Source organism: Dipodomys ordii, unplaced genomic scaffold (assembly GCF_000151885.1).
Source record: "Dipodomys ordii isolate 6190 unplaced genomic scaffold, Dord_2.0 Scaffold111, whole genome shotgun sequence".
In the NCBI taxonomy this organism is placed as follows: domain Eukaryota; kingdom Metazoa; phylum Chordata; class Mammalia; order Rodentia; family Heteromyidae; genus Dipodomys; species Dipodomys ordii.
The window spans coordinates 3,434,849-3,451,324 of record NW_012267327.1 but is presented as its reverse complement, the minus strand read 5'-3'; the positions used below and the strand labels follow the sequence as shown (position 1 = coordinate 3,451,324).

Below are 16,476 nucleotides of genomic sequence, written 5' to 3'. Positions count from 1 at the left end.
AAAATTAAGCAATGTGTTGAATTGGAGCCAGAGTTAAGCAATGAATTTTAGTGTAACAGAATGTTTTATTTTTTTAAAATGGTGGTGGTAGTGGGCTTTGCTAGTCCAGTGCTTTACCACCTTGAACTATAATTACAGCCCATGTTGCTCTAGTTATTCTTGAGACAGTGTCTTGCTTTTTGCCCAGGCTGGATTGGACAGCAACCCTCCTACTTATGTTTCTTACTATGGTTGGGATGATAGGCACACCACCACCATGTCCAGTTATTGTTTGAGATGGGGTTCTACTAACTTATTTCTGCTTCCTGAGTAGTTAGGAAATAGGGAATTCAGGTCTGGCCCCCGCAATCTTGGCCACATGGTGGATGGTAGGGTCTGGCATCTTTTCTTCATGGTGGGGGAGGTGAAGCCCCCCCTTCCCCACCTCCCGGGTGATGGGCACACCTGAAACTCTGGAGACAGGGTTGGGTACTTGGATTGATAGGTTACTAAACCTGTCAGTTCAGTGCCTGGGACTGGGAGTTTCCTGTGACCCTGGCCCCTGCCTGACCCTATTTAGACCTGGACCAGCTCTGGCGCCATTCCTCCATGCCACTTGTGTCCTTATTTGTGTCCTATCTCCTGTCTCTTATCTGGTCACCATGGCACCCCAATTTAGAATTGATTTGTTGGTATTGTTTTTGTTCTTTCTTTCCTCTCTGGCCTTCATGGCTCATTTTCCTAACAGTGTGAAGTATATTTGCTGGCTGCTGGTCTTTGAGACAGGAGTCCACCATGCAGTTGCCGGCCTTTTAATAAAAACTCCAACATTTGACCTCTCAAAATGTGGCTTCTCTGTTTTCTCACCTTACAACAATAGGTGTGAGCCATCAGTGCTCTGCAGGTTTTTAAATATTCTGTCCACACAAAAGATGTGTGTGTAAGGTAATGATCAAAAGTATTAGATGGGTTAAGTCATTTTGCACATATATGCCTTAAGAAATACTAGGTACATTTTTTATGCATTTATCCATATCAAAACATCATGTTGTACAACGTAAATACGAAGATTATTTTTCAATTAACAAGTAAATAAAATCATTTAAAATAAAATTAAATGTATTATGTTTGCCATTGCTTGAGCTTTATTGAAGGATGACTGACATAAAATCAATGACATACTTTTGAACTGACAATTGGTGTTGGAATATGAGTATATGTGAGATGCCATTACCACAATCAAAAGAATGCACACATTCGAAACGTTTCCTTTGAATCTTTTGTGATTCCTCCATCTTGTCCTCATTGTCTGCAAAGCCATTGCTGATATGCATTTTGTCATTTTAGTTTAGGTTGTATTTTCTGTAATTTTTTTTGTTGATGGTGGTGGTCATGGGGCTTGAACTCTGGGCTTGGGCACTGTCTCTCAGCCCTTCAGCTCAAGGATGGCACTCTACCACTTGAGCCACAACTCCATTTCCTGTTTCCTGGTGGTATATTGGAGATAAGAGTCTCACAGACTTTCCTGTCTGGGCTGGCTTTGAACGGTGATCCTCAGATGTCAGCCTCCTGAGTAGCTAGGATTTATAGGTGTGAACCACTGACATCCAGCATGTTTTCTATAATTTTATAATATAGACTCATACTTTGTGCATTCTTTTGGTCTGGCTGATTTCAGTGTGCATAATTATGGTGAGATTCTTTTATTCTGGAATTCATACTTTGGGGATTGTATGAATATGCAACAGTTTTGTTTACTGATTCAACTGGTGAGGACACGTAGCTTCTTACCAAATAAAGTTGATGTACACATTCATGTAAGCCTAATTCTTTCTGTTCTGAGATTTGCTTTTCAACATAGCAGATAATTCATTTCAATGAAGAATAAACAGTAAAAAAGACTAGCATAAAAACATTTTTCTGGGAATAAATGGGCAATAGGAAGTTAATGAATTCTGCTTAGTCCATTGTTGATGTGCTGTTGACAGCCTACCTTGGGTCCGGTCTGCATTATGTTTCCTGATGAAGTGAATCACATCAGGAGTCTTAGAGTTGCTGATTTGTGGATCCCTGGAAAGACAGACCCAGACTCTGAAGTGGGAGAATGTGATATGATAGATTACACTCCTAATGCTTATTAGGTATTGGCACCAGGGTCAGGCTGCCTTTGAAGCTCAGGTCTGATCAGGTCTGATCTACTTTTAATTTCACAAAAGTTTTTCTTTTTCTTCCCTTCCTTCCCCCCCCCCCCTTTCTTTTTTTGTCTTTTGGCCCTCATCCAAGTTTTGATAACATACATTATAGGCTTATGTGTGTTGTGATATTTTGTTTGGTTTTGGGTTTCCTTTGTCTTCTCTCTACTTCCTCTCCCCCCTCCCACCCCTCCACCCCCAATTCATGTTGTGGCAGTTGAATTTGCTTTTGGATTTGGTCAGCCTGGTCTTCTCTTGAGAGGCATTACCACCTGACTGACAAGTCAATAGAAAGCAAAAGTTGATTTACAGGTTTGGATCTAGAAGATGGATTTTACTTTGGCTTGTTTACAAGTATGCTATAAGCTGTGAAGTAAACTGTGAACATTGGTCAATTATTTTCTCAGGCTTTGTACATTTCTCTAATGATGTTTAATGATTGTTTTCCACTGTAGACATGCTCCTGGTGTCAGCGAATACCTCTGACTTTCACATTTGTTCCTGTGGGGTAGCTGCTTTGGAGAGCAGGGATGATGCTGAGCAATTGCTGGCTACAGAAGTAAGGCTTGTTAGCTGTCAAATCAAAGCCTGGTGATGACCATAAATTGGTTCAAGAAAGCATCCTAAAGCTTTGTTCTTAAAGGACTTGAAAAATGATTTTGCTCCCTCTAGTGGTAGAAGTCTGCTTTCGTCCAAAATTTACTTGTACTGTAAAAGTATGAATTGTCAGAGTTCTTTTGGAATCATAGAAAAGGAGAAAGAAATTTCAACACAATGGCAAATTCTTTGTTTACTGTTTACTTCTAAAATCTTTTTTATTCCTTTGTTTTTTTTGCCAGTACTGGGGCTTAACCTCAGGGCCCTGCGCACTATCTCTGAGCTTCTTTTGCTAAAGGCTAGCACTTTACCGCTTGAACTCTGCACCACTTCTGGCTTTTTCTGTTTATGTGGTACTGAGGAATCCAAACCCAGGGCTAGGCAAGCACTTTACCACTAAGCCACCTTCCCAGTCTATTTCTACAATCTTTATGTTTTTAATTTATTTATGGTTCCTCTGTGTGGTTATTGTGATGTTGTTATTTTAAAAATTCATAGAAGTAACCCCTCTGTACAGTATTTTCACAATAAAAGAAAAACAGCTCAAATAAGCATAAGAGGTAAATTTACATAATTGTATATTACATATTATTATAAAGGTGTATATTAAACAGTCAGCAATTACCTATAATAATGTCCAAGTAGTGACTTTTTCCTTTTTTACTAAATAAACTTATTTTACTTTGGATGGATAAAAAAATTCATAGAATACCATATATGTTATTTGACCTACCATTTTTTTTGGGGGGTCCAGTTGTGGGGCCTGACCTCTGGGCCTGGGCGCTGTCCCTCAGCTCTTCATCTCAAGGCTAGCACTTTACCACTTGAGCCACAGCGCCACTTCTGGCTTTGTTTTCTTTTTGCTTATGTGGTGCTGAGGAATGGAACCCAGGGCCTCAGGCATGCAAGGCAAGTGCTCTACCACTGAGCCACCTTCCCAGCCCTGACCTACCATTTTTAAAAAAAATTCTAGTATTACAAACTTTTCACAAAACTTTTAAGCAGATATTCAGTATTTTATCAGACATTTGTCTTATGGCTTACTGTGTCATTTTCCTTTTGTTAGTTTAAATATTTCAGTTCCCTTCACTCCTGCGGATATCTTTGTAGCTAAATATTATTTCTGTGTATCAGGCTCAATTCTTAAAACTGAAATAACTAAGTAGAGTACGCGTTTTTAATTGTATATGAATATGATATGTATTCTAAGACAATCCACAGAACGGTTGCATGCATTGCCACTCTCCTGAGGTGTATGGGAATGCCTGTCTTATGGAAGTGATTCTATGGTGACATGGTTTTACTTAAGCACTTCCTCTTAGCAGATTTGGAATTGCACATGCTTGGAATAAAATCAGGAGATCCTATGGGATCACAGGAACAACTCATTCAGCAGATGTTGTCTGCCATAACCATAAAAGGCAAAGTAGTTGACCTCATAGAGCCAATTAGGGATCTGTTGCTGGAAAGGAGAAGAATTAGAAGCAGGGTATTGAAAGCAAGCTCTGACACCACTGGCCATGATACCACACAAGTCTTGTGCCTTCATGGTTCTCTTTTAAAAGGATAAGCAGACTACTGGTGACCAAGTGGTAACCAAGTGCTCTCACTCTTTGGTCTATGGAGTGCAAACTCTTATTCCTGCCAGTCTCCACTTTAGTGAAGGATACTTCATATATGTGGCACACAGTAAGGGGGGGACTTAGTGCTAACAGTAGGCAAAAGAAGACATAGTCATCTGTTTCTCCTTTCACAGCAAGCCATGGACAGCTTGGGCTTTCTTCCTGATGAGAAGTGTGCACTCTATAAGCTCATTGGAGCCATCATGCATTTGGGAAACATGAAATTTAAACAGAAACCCAGAGAAGAGCAACTGGAAGCAGATGGCACAGAAAGTAAGAATTTGCAGACATGGCTTACTATTCTGTTAAAAAAAAGTCCCTGGCCTTTTTTTTTTTTTTGCAGTTAATCTGATCTCTTGGTTTTTTTAAAACGTAGAAGTTAGTCAATGTGGTCTCCACCTGTTGCTCTGCACAATAAGAAACGCATCTCAGTTAATAATTGACAAGAACAGTGATTTTCACTTGGTTGAAAAGCAAGTTTGATGAAAACATAGTCTGTCTGCCTTTAGCACATGCCCAATTGAGGAAAGCAAGAGATGGGAGAAAATTATCATTGGGTGTGATGAGTATCATACTGGAGGTGTGAACAAACACCTTGGAATTTCAAAGGCAATGTAAACTCATTAGGATGAAACTTTTTCCTGTTATTTTCCCCATATATATATAATATACATATTATTTATTCTTTTAAAATTATTTTGCCTGGAACTTAGAGACCTTGGGCTCACTTAGCTTGCTTGCTGATGCCTGGTACTTAAGCCATATCTCCAGCCTGACTTTTTGCTGGTTATTTTGGTTTGGAGTGGAATCTTGGGGACTTTTCTACCTAGTCCTGGCTTTCAATTGTGATCCTCCAGATCTCTGCCTCCTGAGTAGAAAAATAAATATTCTTTGTGTATTGTTCTACTTTTCAGATTTTCTCAATTTGACTAATCTAGATACCTGAAGCAAACAGAATAATATATTTCCACCTTTCATTTCCAGTTTATTTTATGGGTAGAGTACCAGGTGTGCAAGCAAAGCCAAGCAAATATGAGGCCCTGAATTCAAATCCCAGTATTGCTGGAGAGGATAGGGATGAGAGGAAGAAAGGCATAAGAACACTGTAATAAAAAGGCTTGTTTCAGCCAGGCACTGGTGGCTCAGGCCTGTAATGCTAGCTATTCATGAGGCTGAGATCTGAGGATCACGGTTGAAAGCCAACCTGGGCAGGAAAGTTCAAGACTCTTATCTCCAATTAACCACCAAGAAAACCGGAAGTGGTGCTGTGGCTGAAGTGGTAGAGCACTAGCCTTGAGCTGGAGAGCTGAGGGACAGGGCCCACCAGGCCCAGAGTTCAAGCCCCACAACTGGAAAAAAAAAAAAAAAAGAAAAAGAGAAAGTTTTGTTTCATGCTTTTCTGTATGTTAGAATCACCTGGGTAACCTGATATATCTGGAGAGTCTCAAATCCTAATCTGTTTTAGTGAGTTTACCTGAAGGTCTCTTCTTTACTCTTCAGACTATTCTGAAACACAGTGTTTGAGAACTACTGCTCTAACTAAATGTTACCTCTCCCATATAAGATCATGATGCTTAATTAAGATCTATGGTGAAGCCCTAATTAAAATCAATATGTTCATTCACAAGATCTTGAGGGAATTGATTTTTTTTTTTGTGGGAATCTCATAAAGCCACTCTGGTAACACCATGAAAATGTTTGTACAGACAGCGCTAAGTTTACAGTAGCATTAGTAACACAGATTGACATTCATGTATTGATTTACATGACTTTTTTTTTTACACCTTTGTTGTAGGACTTTTTAACATTTAGGAAAAATGAAGTAAGTTTCTTTCTTGGCACATGACAACTATTATTTTCTCATAACCTCAAGAAAAAAACTAAAATATATATGTAATGAAGGTGGCTTAGTGGGAGAGTGCTTCTCTTGCATGCATGAGGCCCTAGGTTCGATTCCTCAGCACCACATAAGCAGAAAAAGCCGAGAGTGACACTGTGGCTCAAGTGATAGAGCACTAGCCTTGAGCTGAAGAGCTGAGGGACAGCGCCCAGGCCCAGAGTTCAGGCCTCACAACCACCAACAACAAAAAAGTGATTATAATGTAAGTATATCAGTTCTGTCTAAATGTTCAGTGCTCTCTAGAGTAGGTAAGAAATCATCTGTGACATTGGTACTACTTCTCTCAAAACTTAAAGTGAGATACAGAGAGTTTGGGTTTGCTTTTGTAGGAAAATTGATTAAAAGGATTAAACCTAATAATGGAAAAAGAAGGCATAAAACCTGTCTTGACACAGGAAGTTATTCTTTAGGATTGTTATAAACTGTGTGATCCATCAGAATGCTTCTAAACTTAAAAAATAATCAAGTGCTTCTCCATTTTTTATTTTTATTTTTTGGTCTGGACAAATGCTATGGAATTGTTCATTTTTCGTTTGGTCAATTACTATTTGTCTTCATTCATATTGGCCAGGTACATTTTTATTTCTTCTTCTCTTTTAACTCTTTTCACATGGATTTAAATGCTTTCTAGTCTCTTACAATTCAAAGTCTATAACGCTGACCCAGTAGTTTCGATTTGAAAAAAATCCATGTTGTAGTTTCTAACCCTGGCATGTTTAGCAGCTACATCTCAACCTAGAACAGACATGTTTGAGCTCTCTTTCTCTCTCTCTCCCTCTCACTCTTCCTCTCCCTCCCTCTTCTCCCCCCTCCCCCCTCTCTCTCCTCTCTCTCTCTCTCTCTCTCTCTCTCTCTCTCTCTCTCTCTCTGTCTCTCTCTCTCTCTCTCTCTCTCTCTCTCTCTCTCTCTCTCTGTCTCTCTCTCGGTGTGTGTGTGTCTACCTCTTTCTCTCTCTCTGATTTTCCAATTGTTTCCCTTTGCATTTTGAAAGGATTCATAGCAACCAAATACCCAAACCATTACCAGTGCAGATTAACTACCATAAACAATGGACATAACCTGCAAGAATGTATAAAATACATTGATTTTACTTTATGAGCACATCAAACATTTAAAAGCTTCTTAACTCTCTGCAAATGTTGTGAAGACCTACAGAATGGATATTGATACTGTTAAGACAAATGGCATTGGCGTTGTTATAATTGTTTTTGCTTTACTTTATTTCTTTTTGTACTTTTTTCTTTTTTAATGTAAAGGTGATGTACGGAGGAGTTAGTTACATAAGTCAGTAATGAATACATTTAGTTTTGAACAGCGTCACCCCTCCCTCATTTCCTCCCAGATTTTCCCCACCTGACCTCTGGCCCCCAAGTTGTATAGTTCATTTCCAGCATAGTGTCTAGTGAGTGTGACTGCTGAATGAGTTCACTCTTTGTCCCACTGTTTCTGTGCTTCCCTTTTCCCTCTTCTAATCAGAAAACCTTACCTACAAGACAAAGGGTACAGAAATAAAAAACAGCAACAACAGGGGGGGAAAAAGAAGAAAAATAAAAGAAAAACAGAACTGCAAACAGTACAATAAAAACTCTCTTGTTTCCATTTCTTGGAATTTGTTTTGATCAGCATCATTTTTGATAAGCACATTAAGCCCTTGCAAACCACTCCTAAGAATATCCTCCTTTGGTCTCACCATGTGCATGTTTATAGTCCTGTTTAATTTATCATGTCCAAATGGAATGTTTTTTGTCTTTTACTATCCATTGTGTTTACTTGTAGATTTATAGGCACATTCTAATTATTTCAAATGAGGGAAACCATGCAGCCTATGTTTCTTTGGTTCTGGCTTACTTAGCTTAAATATTTTTTTTCTAAGTCTTTTCATTTCCTTATGAATGGGTAAATGCCATTCTTTCTGGTGGAAGCACATTTTATTTCTTCTTGGTAATTATGGTCTAGAAAACTCCCTCCTTCCCTCCCTCCCTCTCTCCCTCTGTCTGTCTGTCTCAGTCTTTCTCTCTCTCTGTGTGTGTATATGTGTATGTGTGTGAGTGTGTATGAGAGAGAGAGATAGCGAGAGAGACAGAGTGAAGAAACACTGCATTACCTTCTATGTAAGACATTTTGAAGATTTACTATGTCATATATATATGTATTTCAGGACTAATTTAAAACAGAAGACACAGAAGAGAGTTTCCAGATGAATGTGATATTCATTTTGTTCAATACCTGAAATAATGGACACTTTGAAATATGCTCACAATCTTTTGCTTGTAGCATTCTTTTCTGGTATAGTCACTTTTTAACCTCTAATATGATGTATGACTGCTTACATTTTCCTCTGGCATTTATTCTTTTTTACATCTTTCATGGAATAGGCTTATGGGGTGTATGTAGAGCAATTGGGCAGCAGAGGGTACTATGGAGTAAGATGACTTAAGAAAAATTAGGGTTTATGATAGTTAACAGGCAAAGTAACCTGACTTCCATAGATTGGTAGTTAATTATCAAATGTCATGGCTGAACTTCTTGTTGCATGTAAAAATCTATATGTAGAAATGGTAAGAAGACAGTAATAAATATGAAAATTTCCATGTCTTTCAGAATAGTGATTTTTAAGAAGGCTACAAGGTTCTTTTAAAGACATAGGTTCTTTCGAGACATAGTTGTTGTTTTTTTTTGAGATACAACACACAAACTATGCTTTTAAAGTATGTAATGAGATGCTTTTAGTATATTCACAAGGTTGTGCAACCATCACCTGCTCATAACTTTCATTTTGCCCAATGAAACCTTATAGACTTTATTAGTAATTATTCCTCAGTCTCTTCACCTCCAACCTCTCATACCACAAAGTTACTTTTTATCTCTCTAAATTTGCTCATTTTGGACTTTGTATATATGAAACCCTATGTTATTTTCTGTGTCTTAGTCCATTAGCATGATGTTTTCAAGTTTTAGCCATATCACACCTTACATCATTCTTCATTCTTTCTTCTGACAGAATTAATAAGCCATTACATGAAGATGTCGCATTTTATTTACTCATGAGTTGATGGATATTTCCTCCACTCATGAATAATCTGTATAATGATGCTAGGAACATTGTTACATTGATTGTATAAATACATGTTTTTATTTCTCCTAGATACCTAAGAGTGAAATTGCTGAGTATGACAATAACTCTGTGTTTAACCTCTGTGTAGTTGCCAAACCACTTTCCTGCACTGTAAACAAAGCTCCAATTTCTCTAGATCCTCACCAAAACTTGTTATTGTGGGTATCTTTTTGATTATAGGCATTCTGAGTGGATATAAAATGACATTTCAATGTAGTTATGATTTACAAAAAGAACCCTCCTTTTAAGTATTTAGGATTTCCTTTTAAGTATTTAGGATTCAGCCAGTTTTAAAGCTATAATTTATCTTATTATGTCAATATAAGCACAGTGTTCTTCTGTCCTCTGAATAGTGTATTTACCTACAACAGGATGATTTTTAAACCATTATCCTTTCTTATGCACTCTTTTCACCTCTTCCCTTCTTGTCTTTCTTCTTTTCTCATGACCAGGTGCTGAAAAAGCTGCATTCCTCATGGGCATTAACTCCTCTGAGCTGGTGAACGGCTTGATCTATCCTAGAATCAAAGTTGGCAATGAATTCATTACCAAAAGTCAAAATATACAACAGGTGAGGTAGTATTTCAAGGGCAACACGATTTGCCAATATTGTGCTTTCATATTTTCAAAAATGTCAGCAATAGTAATACTAAAAGAGAGCTCCTGTGGCAAGTATTCCAAATGCATTTTTACTTATGCACATTGTAGTAAATGTTTTTGAATTAAGTCTTTCTATCTTGAAATACGCATTTTGACAGTTTTCCTTAGGTAAAAATTCTCTTTGCAGATATGGGCAAACCTTTCGCTTGTGATCAAATACAGGTTGTTCAGTCATTTCAAAGCTGAAATGAAGCATTCATCTCTTTAATATTGTGTTGTAAAGGACTGCATTACTGCCCTCCTCAGCCTGTGCTGATCCAATGAAGCAAGCTAGTGCATCACTATCAGTATAAAAAACAAAAAAAAAAACAGAAAAAAAAACACAAAAAAAACAAAAAACAAAATCAAACTTTGTTCCCATTTCCTAACTCTTTCCCTTTTCCTTTCTCCCCCTCCTGGAGACGGTGAGAAAGTACACTATAAAGCCTTTCTTAGGAATTTGACTAACTGTAAAGACAATCGGCATTACTAGAGATACAGATGTATATGTTCTATTGATGGTAATTGCACAAGATGAAGCATTCCTGAAGTTTTAACACTCTTTGTAAAGTTTATTTCTAGCTCTTGTACCTTGTATGTTTGCTATGTCTGGACCACAGGTACTAAACCAGTAGATTTTTCCCATACCCTTCATATATTCATACCCTCCAATACCCTTCATATTGTCTTTGTGTGTATATTGGGGTGGGGGCGTTGCTGGTCTTGTGGTTTGAGCTCAGGGCCTAGGCACTGACCCTAAGATTTTGTGCTCAAGGCTAGCACTCTACCACTTGAGTCACAGCTTCACCTCTGGGTTTTATAACTTTTTGGTAGTTAACTGGACATAAGAGTCTCATAGGCTTTGTTGCCTGGGCTGGCTTTGAACTACAGTCCTCAGATTTCATTGAGGATTACAGGCATGAGCCTCCAGTACCTGTCTTCCCTTCATGTTTTCAAAAGCATTCCTCCCAAGTAGAGAACCACTATGCCTAATTATGAAGAAGTAAGATCCTTCAGGTTAATATGTTATGATTCCATGAGAATTATAGCCATGTCTAGAAGTAAGCTGATATAATGTTATGATTAGTAGTGATGACACAATAGCATTACTTAGTATTCACTAAGTGCCTACTATGGATACTGTCTCAGGTGGTTTTCATGGAGTACCCTATTCCTTCCGATAATAAGCTAAGTATACCTTACTGTTTCTGTTTCATGGAGGAAACAGTGACTGTTAGAAAGATTAATTTTTCAAAGTGATGGAGATAGATAGTAAATGCTAGAGGAAGATGAGAAATGATAATGACCAGAAAGGTGATATGAAAGGTGGAACTGACATTTATTGGATACGAGTATCAGGTGTTCTACAAAGTGTTGTTCTATGAATTTTCTGGGTGTGAATATCCCAAAACAACTCTTAGATATGCATATTTTATTGCTTTTATGACAGGTGCTTGTATCAAACTGCTTAAATTTTTTACTATTTTTCCATTTCTTTACTGTCTGTTGTTCTGTTGTTTTCTATCTTGCATGATATTGCTGAAGGAATTAGTCTTCTGTGAAGTTATTTTAAAAATAACTAAGCAATGAGTACTTTTAGCTTCTAAAAAGTAGAGGTATAGATTCAGTGTCCATCCTTCACCTTCAACAGACAGAGAGTGAAGAAAAGGTTGGAATGATTGTTTAGTGAGCAGTATATTGATCTATGGTCTTATTAATTCACTCAGGAAACACTCTTCCTTTTGCATCATCCTCTGCTTATGTCTCCAGGTTTTCTTCCTTAGTTTCTTTCTGCAAATACCAAAAAGCTTCTCTCCACTCTGACTTCTTGAGTATTTAGGGAACTAAATGGGGGAAGGGTGAGCAAGTTAATTATGAGCATTTTTAGCTTTCAAACAGACGGCTGTAGACAGAATGATTTCCTCAGTGTTGCAGATGGTAAAAATCATTCCTGACACTTTATTGTACCATGTGCTCTTGATGCCAATAATAAAAAGTGGATGCCATACGGCTTATGAATTACTGTGGAAATGACTCATAATAAACAATCAGAGAGTGAATGACTCACAACTAAATCATGCTGGACACCAACTGGCCTTGTTACTCTGTCTCTCCTGGGTAGGATGGCTGTGAAGGCCTGTTTTGACATGTTCTGTGTTAGGTAACACTTTTTCCAGACTTAGGGAGGCTCTAGTTGAAATTCAGTCCCACTTGGAGTCTGTGGGAAGGGCTGCCTCTACTATAGCACTTTGTGTTGTGGGAGCAGGATCCTTTGCACAGCATCAGTCAGGCACCTAGTTTGGAACTTTACCCAGTAAGTTAGCTGAGAACCTATGTCACAGCCCCCAGGGTGAGGCATATGCAGGAGACTTGGACTGCAGGAGAGCCTGTGTCAGAATGATGCTCCAAAAGGCCATGGTCCATTCAGGTAGGTGAGGGCCACATTGAGAACTAGTATAGTTAGGAGTGAAAGCCAGAACTAGGAAGAGCCATCAGTTGAGAATGTTGAAAGGGGTGACATTGATCAAGACCCACTGTTTTCATAAACTACTTTGTTAAGTCACAACTTCTTTGTACAACTATTTAAGATAATACAAACATTGAAGAAGAGTATTACTTAGATGAAGATACTGCCTCCCAGAGAGGGAAGGTCACTTGACTATGGTTATAAAATTCATCAGAAATCAGCAATGGCACTAGAAAAAGAATAAAAGCTTCCTCTCTACCCTACAAAATACTTTCAAATTTGATTGCACATAGTGATAAAGAAAGAATTATTCAGACACTTTGTTAAAATGGTAATACAGATACTATTCAGGTCTAATGAAATAGTAGAGAAAGAAACATTGGGCTGAATTCCAAACAACCAGGAGAAGTGGGGATTTATTGACAAAGAACAGAAAGAGATCAATAGTGGATTATGAAGAGGAAATGTGAAGAGGAGAGAGCCAGTTCAGGCTGAATAGATTTCTTGCTAATGGCAGGTTACAAATTTGATCTATGGGGATGAGAAACATAATCAGATATCAAAGGAACGAGGTTCCCCATAGTGACCTAGAAGAATTTTTGGTACAATTGGGCTAGGCAGACAGAAGACAGACAGGTTAAGTCACAGAAACCTAACTAAAGTTGGCTCAAGTCAATAGGAAGCAATTAGATTAGAGTCTGATCAGTGCTGGGACTAGGCCTGAGAATTAGTAAGTTTTCACAAACTCCCAGGTGATACTGATGCCAGTCACAGGATTCTGTAGAACAGGATTACAGAGCACATGGTCATATCCTCTTCCAGCATATGTAGCCCTTTATTAAGTGGAATATGATTTCTCTCACCTGTACTTTTTGGGAAATGAGCTGAATATTCTCTTCTCTTCTCCTTGATTCCTTTTTCTCTCCCTACTTTGCTTCTTTCTTTCCTTTCCCTCATTGCAATCAGCAGAATGCCAAAGAACCACAGCTCAATAAATACATCCTGATTTGAATAGAGGGTATGTGCTGATAGAGAATGTACACTATTAAATTAAACACTGCTGTCAGAACAAAGCAACACCTTCAATATGATTTCTAGGTAATCTATGCTGTTGGTTCCCTGTCCAACTCAGTATATGAACGAATGTTTATGTGGCTCGTAGAACGGATGAACAAAGTTTTAGACACCAAGCTGTCCAGACAGTTCTTCATTGGCATTCTTGATGTCACTGGTTTTGAAATCCTTGATGTAAGTATATGTGGTAAGAGTTAATTCAGTGTCAACTTACAAGGGGATTAGAAAATGTGACAGGAACATATGAAAATATGGTAAAAACGAGGGTAAGAATCATTATGCTAAAACCATAAGAGTTATCTGAACTATAATTATTGATAATTATTTTTACTGCAATTGCTGTTAAGAATTAAATTTCTAAGTATTAAATAAAGATGAATTAGAGGTGATTTTTTTGCAAATTTGAATTACAGATATACTATTATTTTATTGTAATACTCCTTAGTTTGTAGTTACAGCTGAGGGAAACAAACATTTAATTGAGCAATGTTACTGGTTAGATCTATTTGACATCATATGATTGTGATATAATTTTCTCTTTATTGTATATTCTTGTCATGAAACCTCTATTTTATTTTTTGTCTCTTCTTCCACCTACCTTTGAAGATGAATAGCCTTGAGCAACTTTGCATTAACTTTACAAATGAAAAATTACAACAGTTCTTCAATCAGCACATGTTTATTCTGGAACAAGAAGAATACAGAAAAGAAGGTATTGACTGGGTCACCATTGACTTTGGTCTGGATTTGCAATCCTGCCTAGATCTCATCGAGAAGGTAATAGATGATTTTTTGTTATGGTGGTGGTTTTCCTCTTTGTCCATTTTTGTTGAAGGAGGATTGTCTTTACTTAGCATGTTGATTCATGTCAGGATACAACCTTTGGTAGAGGTTGGTAAATGGGGCTGGAATGATGTGCATTATTTGTTTGTTGTCCTTTTATGGAACATGTGTGGCATCCTAGCAAACTGTCAGGACATTTTACCTATTCCATAATGTCTCATTCAGTCTATAACTGTCCATTTGTAGCTTATGAATGGCTTCTACTTGTCAAGATTATAAATGGCCATGCTCTTGAATGTAGAATAGAAAACACAAAGCTGAAAATATGAGCTCTGTGGGGCCTGGTTGGTTAACATTAAAGTGAAGGAGTAAACCCACAGAAGCAAAAGGAAATTTGGCAAATTAGAATATGAACAAACAAGTCTCATACTACCTTGTTGAGTTTAGTTTGTTCACTTAATTGGACAAGTACCAGTTAGTTTAAGTAATCTGTGACAGTGTTTCATGGCTTATTAGGAAATTAGCTTCAGTGTAGAGTTTCTGAGTACAGTGATGTCCACATACTTTGAAATATCCCCCCCTGCTCTGGAGAAAATTAATTGGGTTTTCGGAGGATTTCTGTGTGGTTTCTTTTTTAGCTTTGTCCATAGGAGCAAGCATGGTATAATGGTAGCAGCATCATGTCTCTTGTTTCTTAGTGTAATAAGGAACTACGATGCATTTTGGGGACAAGTCTGGGAAGGTTGGGGTCTGGAACCTTCTGAAAGTTTTCTAGTCATATTGTCAGATATGATTCTCAACACTCTTGTGAGGAAGGATCTAGAGTGACCTCCCATTGTGTATTGCAAGCCTCAGATTTTATCAATCAGTGTTCTATCAATTTTATTTATTGAGCTTTAAATAAAACAAAATGTTCATCTCAGGTAACTATTATTCCTAAAAGAAGCAGACATTACAGGGGTTGAGAAGGTGGCTCAGTGGTAGAGTGCTTGCCTTGAATGCATGAGGCCCTGGGTTCGATTCCTCAGTACCACATAAACAGAAAAAGCCAGAAGTGGCAGTGTCGCTCAAGCAGCAGAGCTCTAGCCTTGAGCTGAAGAGCTCAGGGACAGCGCCCAGGCCAAGAGTTAAAGCCCATGACCAACCAAAAAAAAAAAAAAAGAAAAAAAAAAGAAGCAGACATTACATTGACTGTCTTTATTTTTATAACCCATGAACTTCTTGGGATCATGTGGAATACAGTGAGTAAAAGCACAATGATAATGGATGCATTATGAGTTGATGAAAATAATTATTATAATTAACAACTTTGATAGTGGAAATGTTTTATGCATTATAAAAGCTGTAGGTTTCTTATCAGGAAAGCAACAGAGACCTAGAGATATCCAGAAATGCAAATTTAAATTTTGGAAATTGCCACCTGTAATATCTGCTTGTTTTGGTTATGACAAAGTACTATTTGCAAACTGAAAGGAGAGATGTAGAGATTGTTCAGATCATGATAGGTGTGTATTGATTTTTAGTTGACCTGAAAGTTATCACCTCATTTATGCTGGCCTCAATTTTTTCAAGTCATATGGTAGCAACATGGATGTAATTTCCTGTTGTATGTTCTTCTGATTTGATGAAATGAGAAAAAGTACTGACCAGGTGATAGAAGGCAAAGATAGAGCTGTAGTTGCTATGAACAATTTCAAAGGACTTCAGGTTAGGCAAAACCTGTCTTGAAAAGATTCAATAGCTTCAAAAGAGCTATTATATTTATTTGGACTCTATGAGGAAAACTGGTAGTTAGTATTAATGATCAGACTTAGTCCTTAAAATTGAATGAATCATGTTAAGTTTTAAATTTTTAAACAACTAAATCAATACATACAAAAATGTCTTATTGCATGCATACCCTCTATGTACATATGGAAAAGCATTTTCTTTCTTTCTTTCTTTCTTTCTTTCTTTCTTTCTTTCTTTCTTTCTTTCTTTCTTTCTTTTCTTTTCTTTTCTTTCTTTCTCCCTCTCCCTCTTGTCCCTCCCTCCCTCCTCCCTCCCTCCTTCCCTTCCTCCCTCCCCGTCTCTCCCTCCTTCCTTCTCTCCCTTCCTCCCTCCCTCCC

General features: G+C 37.7%; 1 protein-coding gene across 1 annotated transcript in view; it reads left to right on the top strand.

Annotated features, from left to right (window-relative positions):
• The window catches only part of Myh15 (myosin, heavy chain 15), a 111,364-nt gene that overhangs the window by 14,785 nt on the left and 80,103 nt on the right, over nt 1–16,476 (top strand). The window contains exons 10-14 of the mRNA XM_013028522.1: nt 2,627–2,730; nt 4,525–4,663; nt 9,858–9,976; nt 13,610–13,759; nt 14,192–14,362. Coding sequence (XP_012883976.1) covers nt 2,627–2,730; nt 4,525–4,663; nt 9,858–9,976; nt 13,610–13,759; nt 14,192–14,362 — 683 coding nt within the window. The remainder of the gene's footprint in view (nt 1–2,626; nt 2,731–4,524; nt 4,664–9,857; nt 9,977–13,609; nt 13,760–14,191; nt 14,363–16,476) is intronic.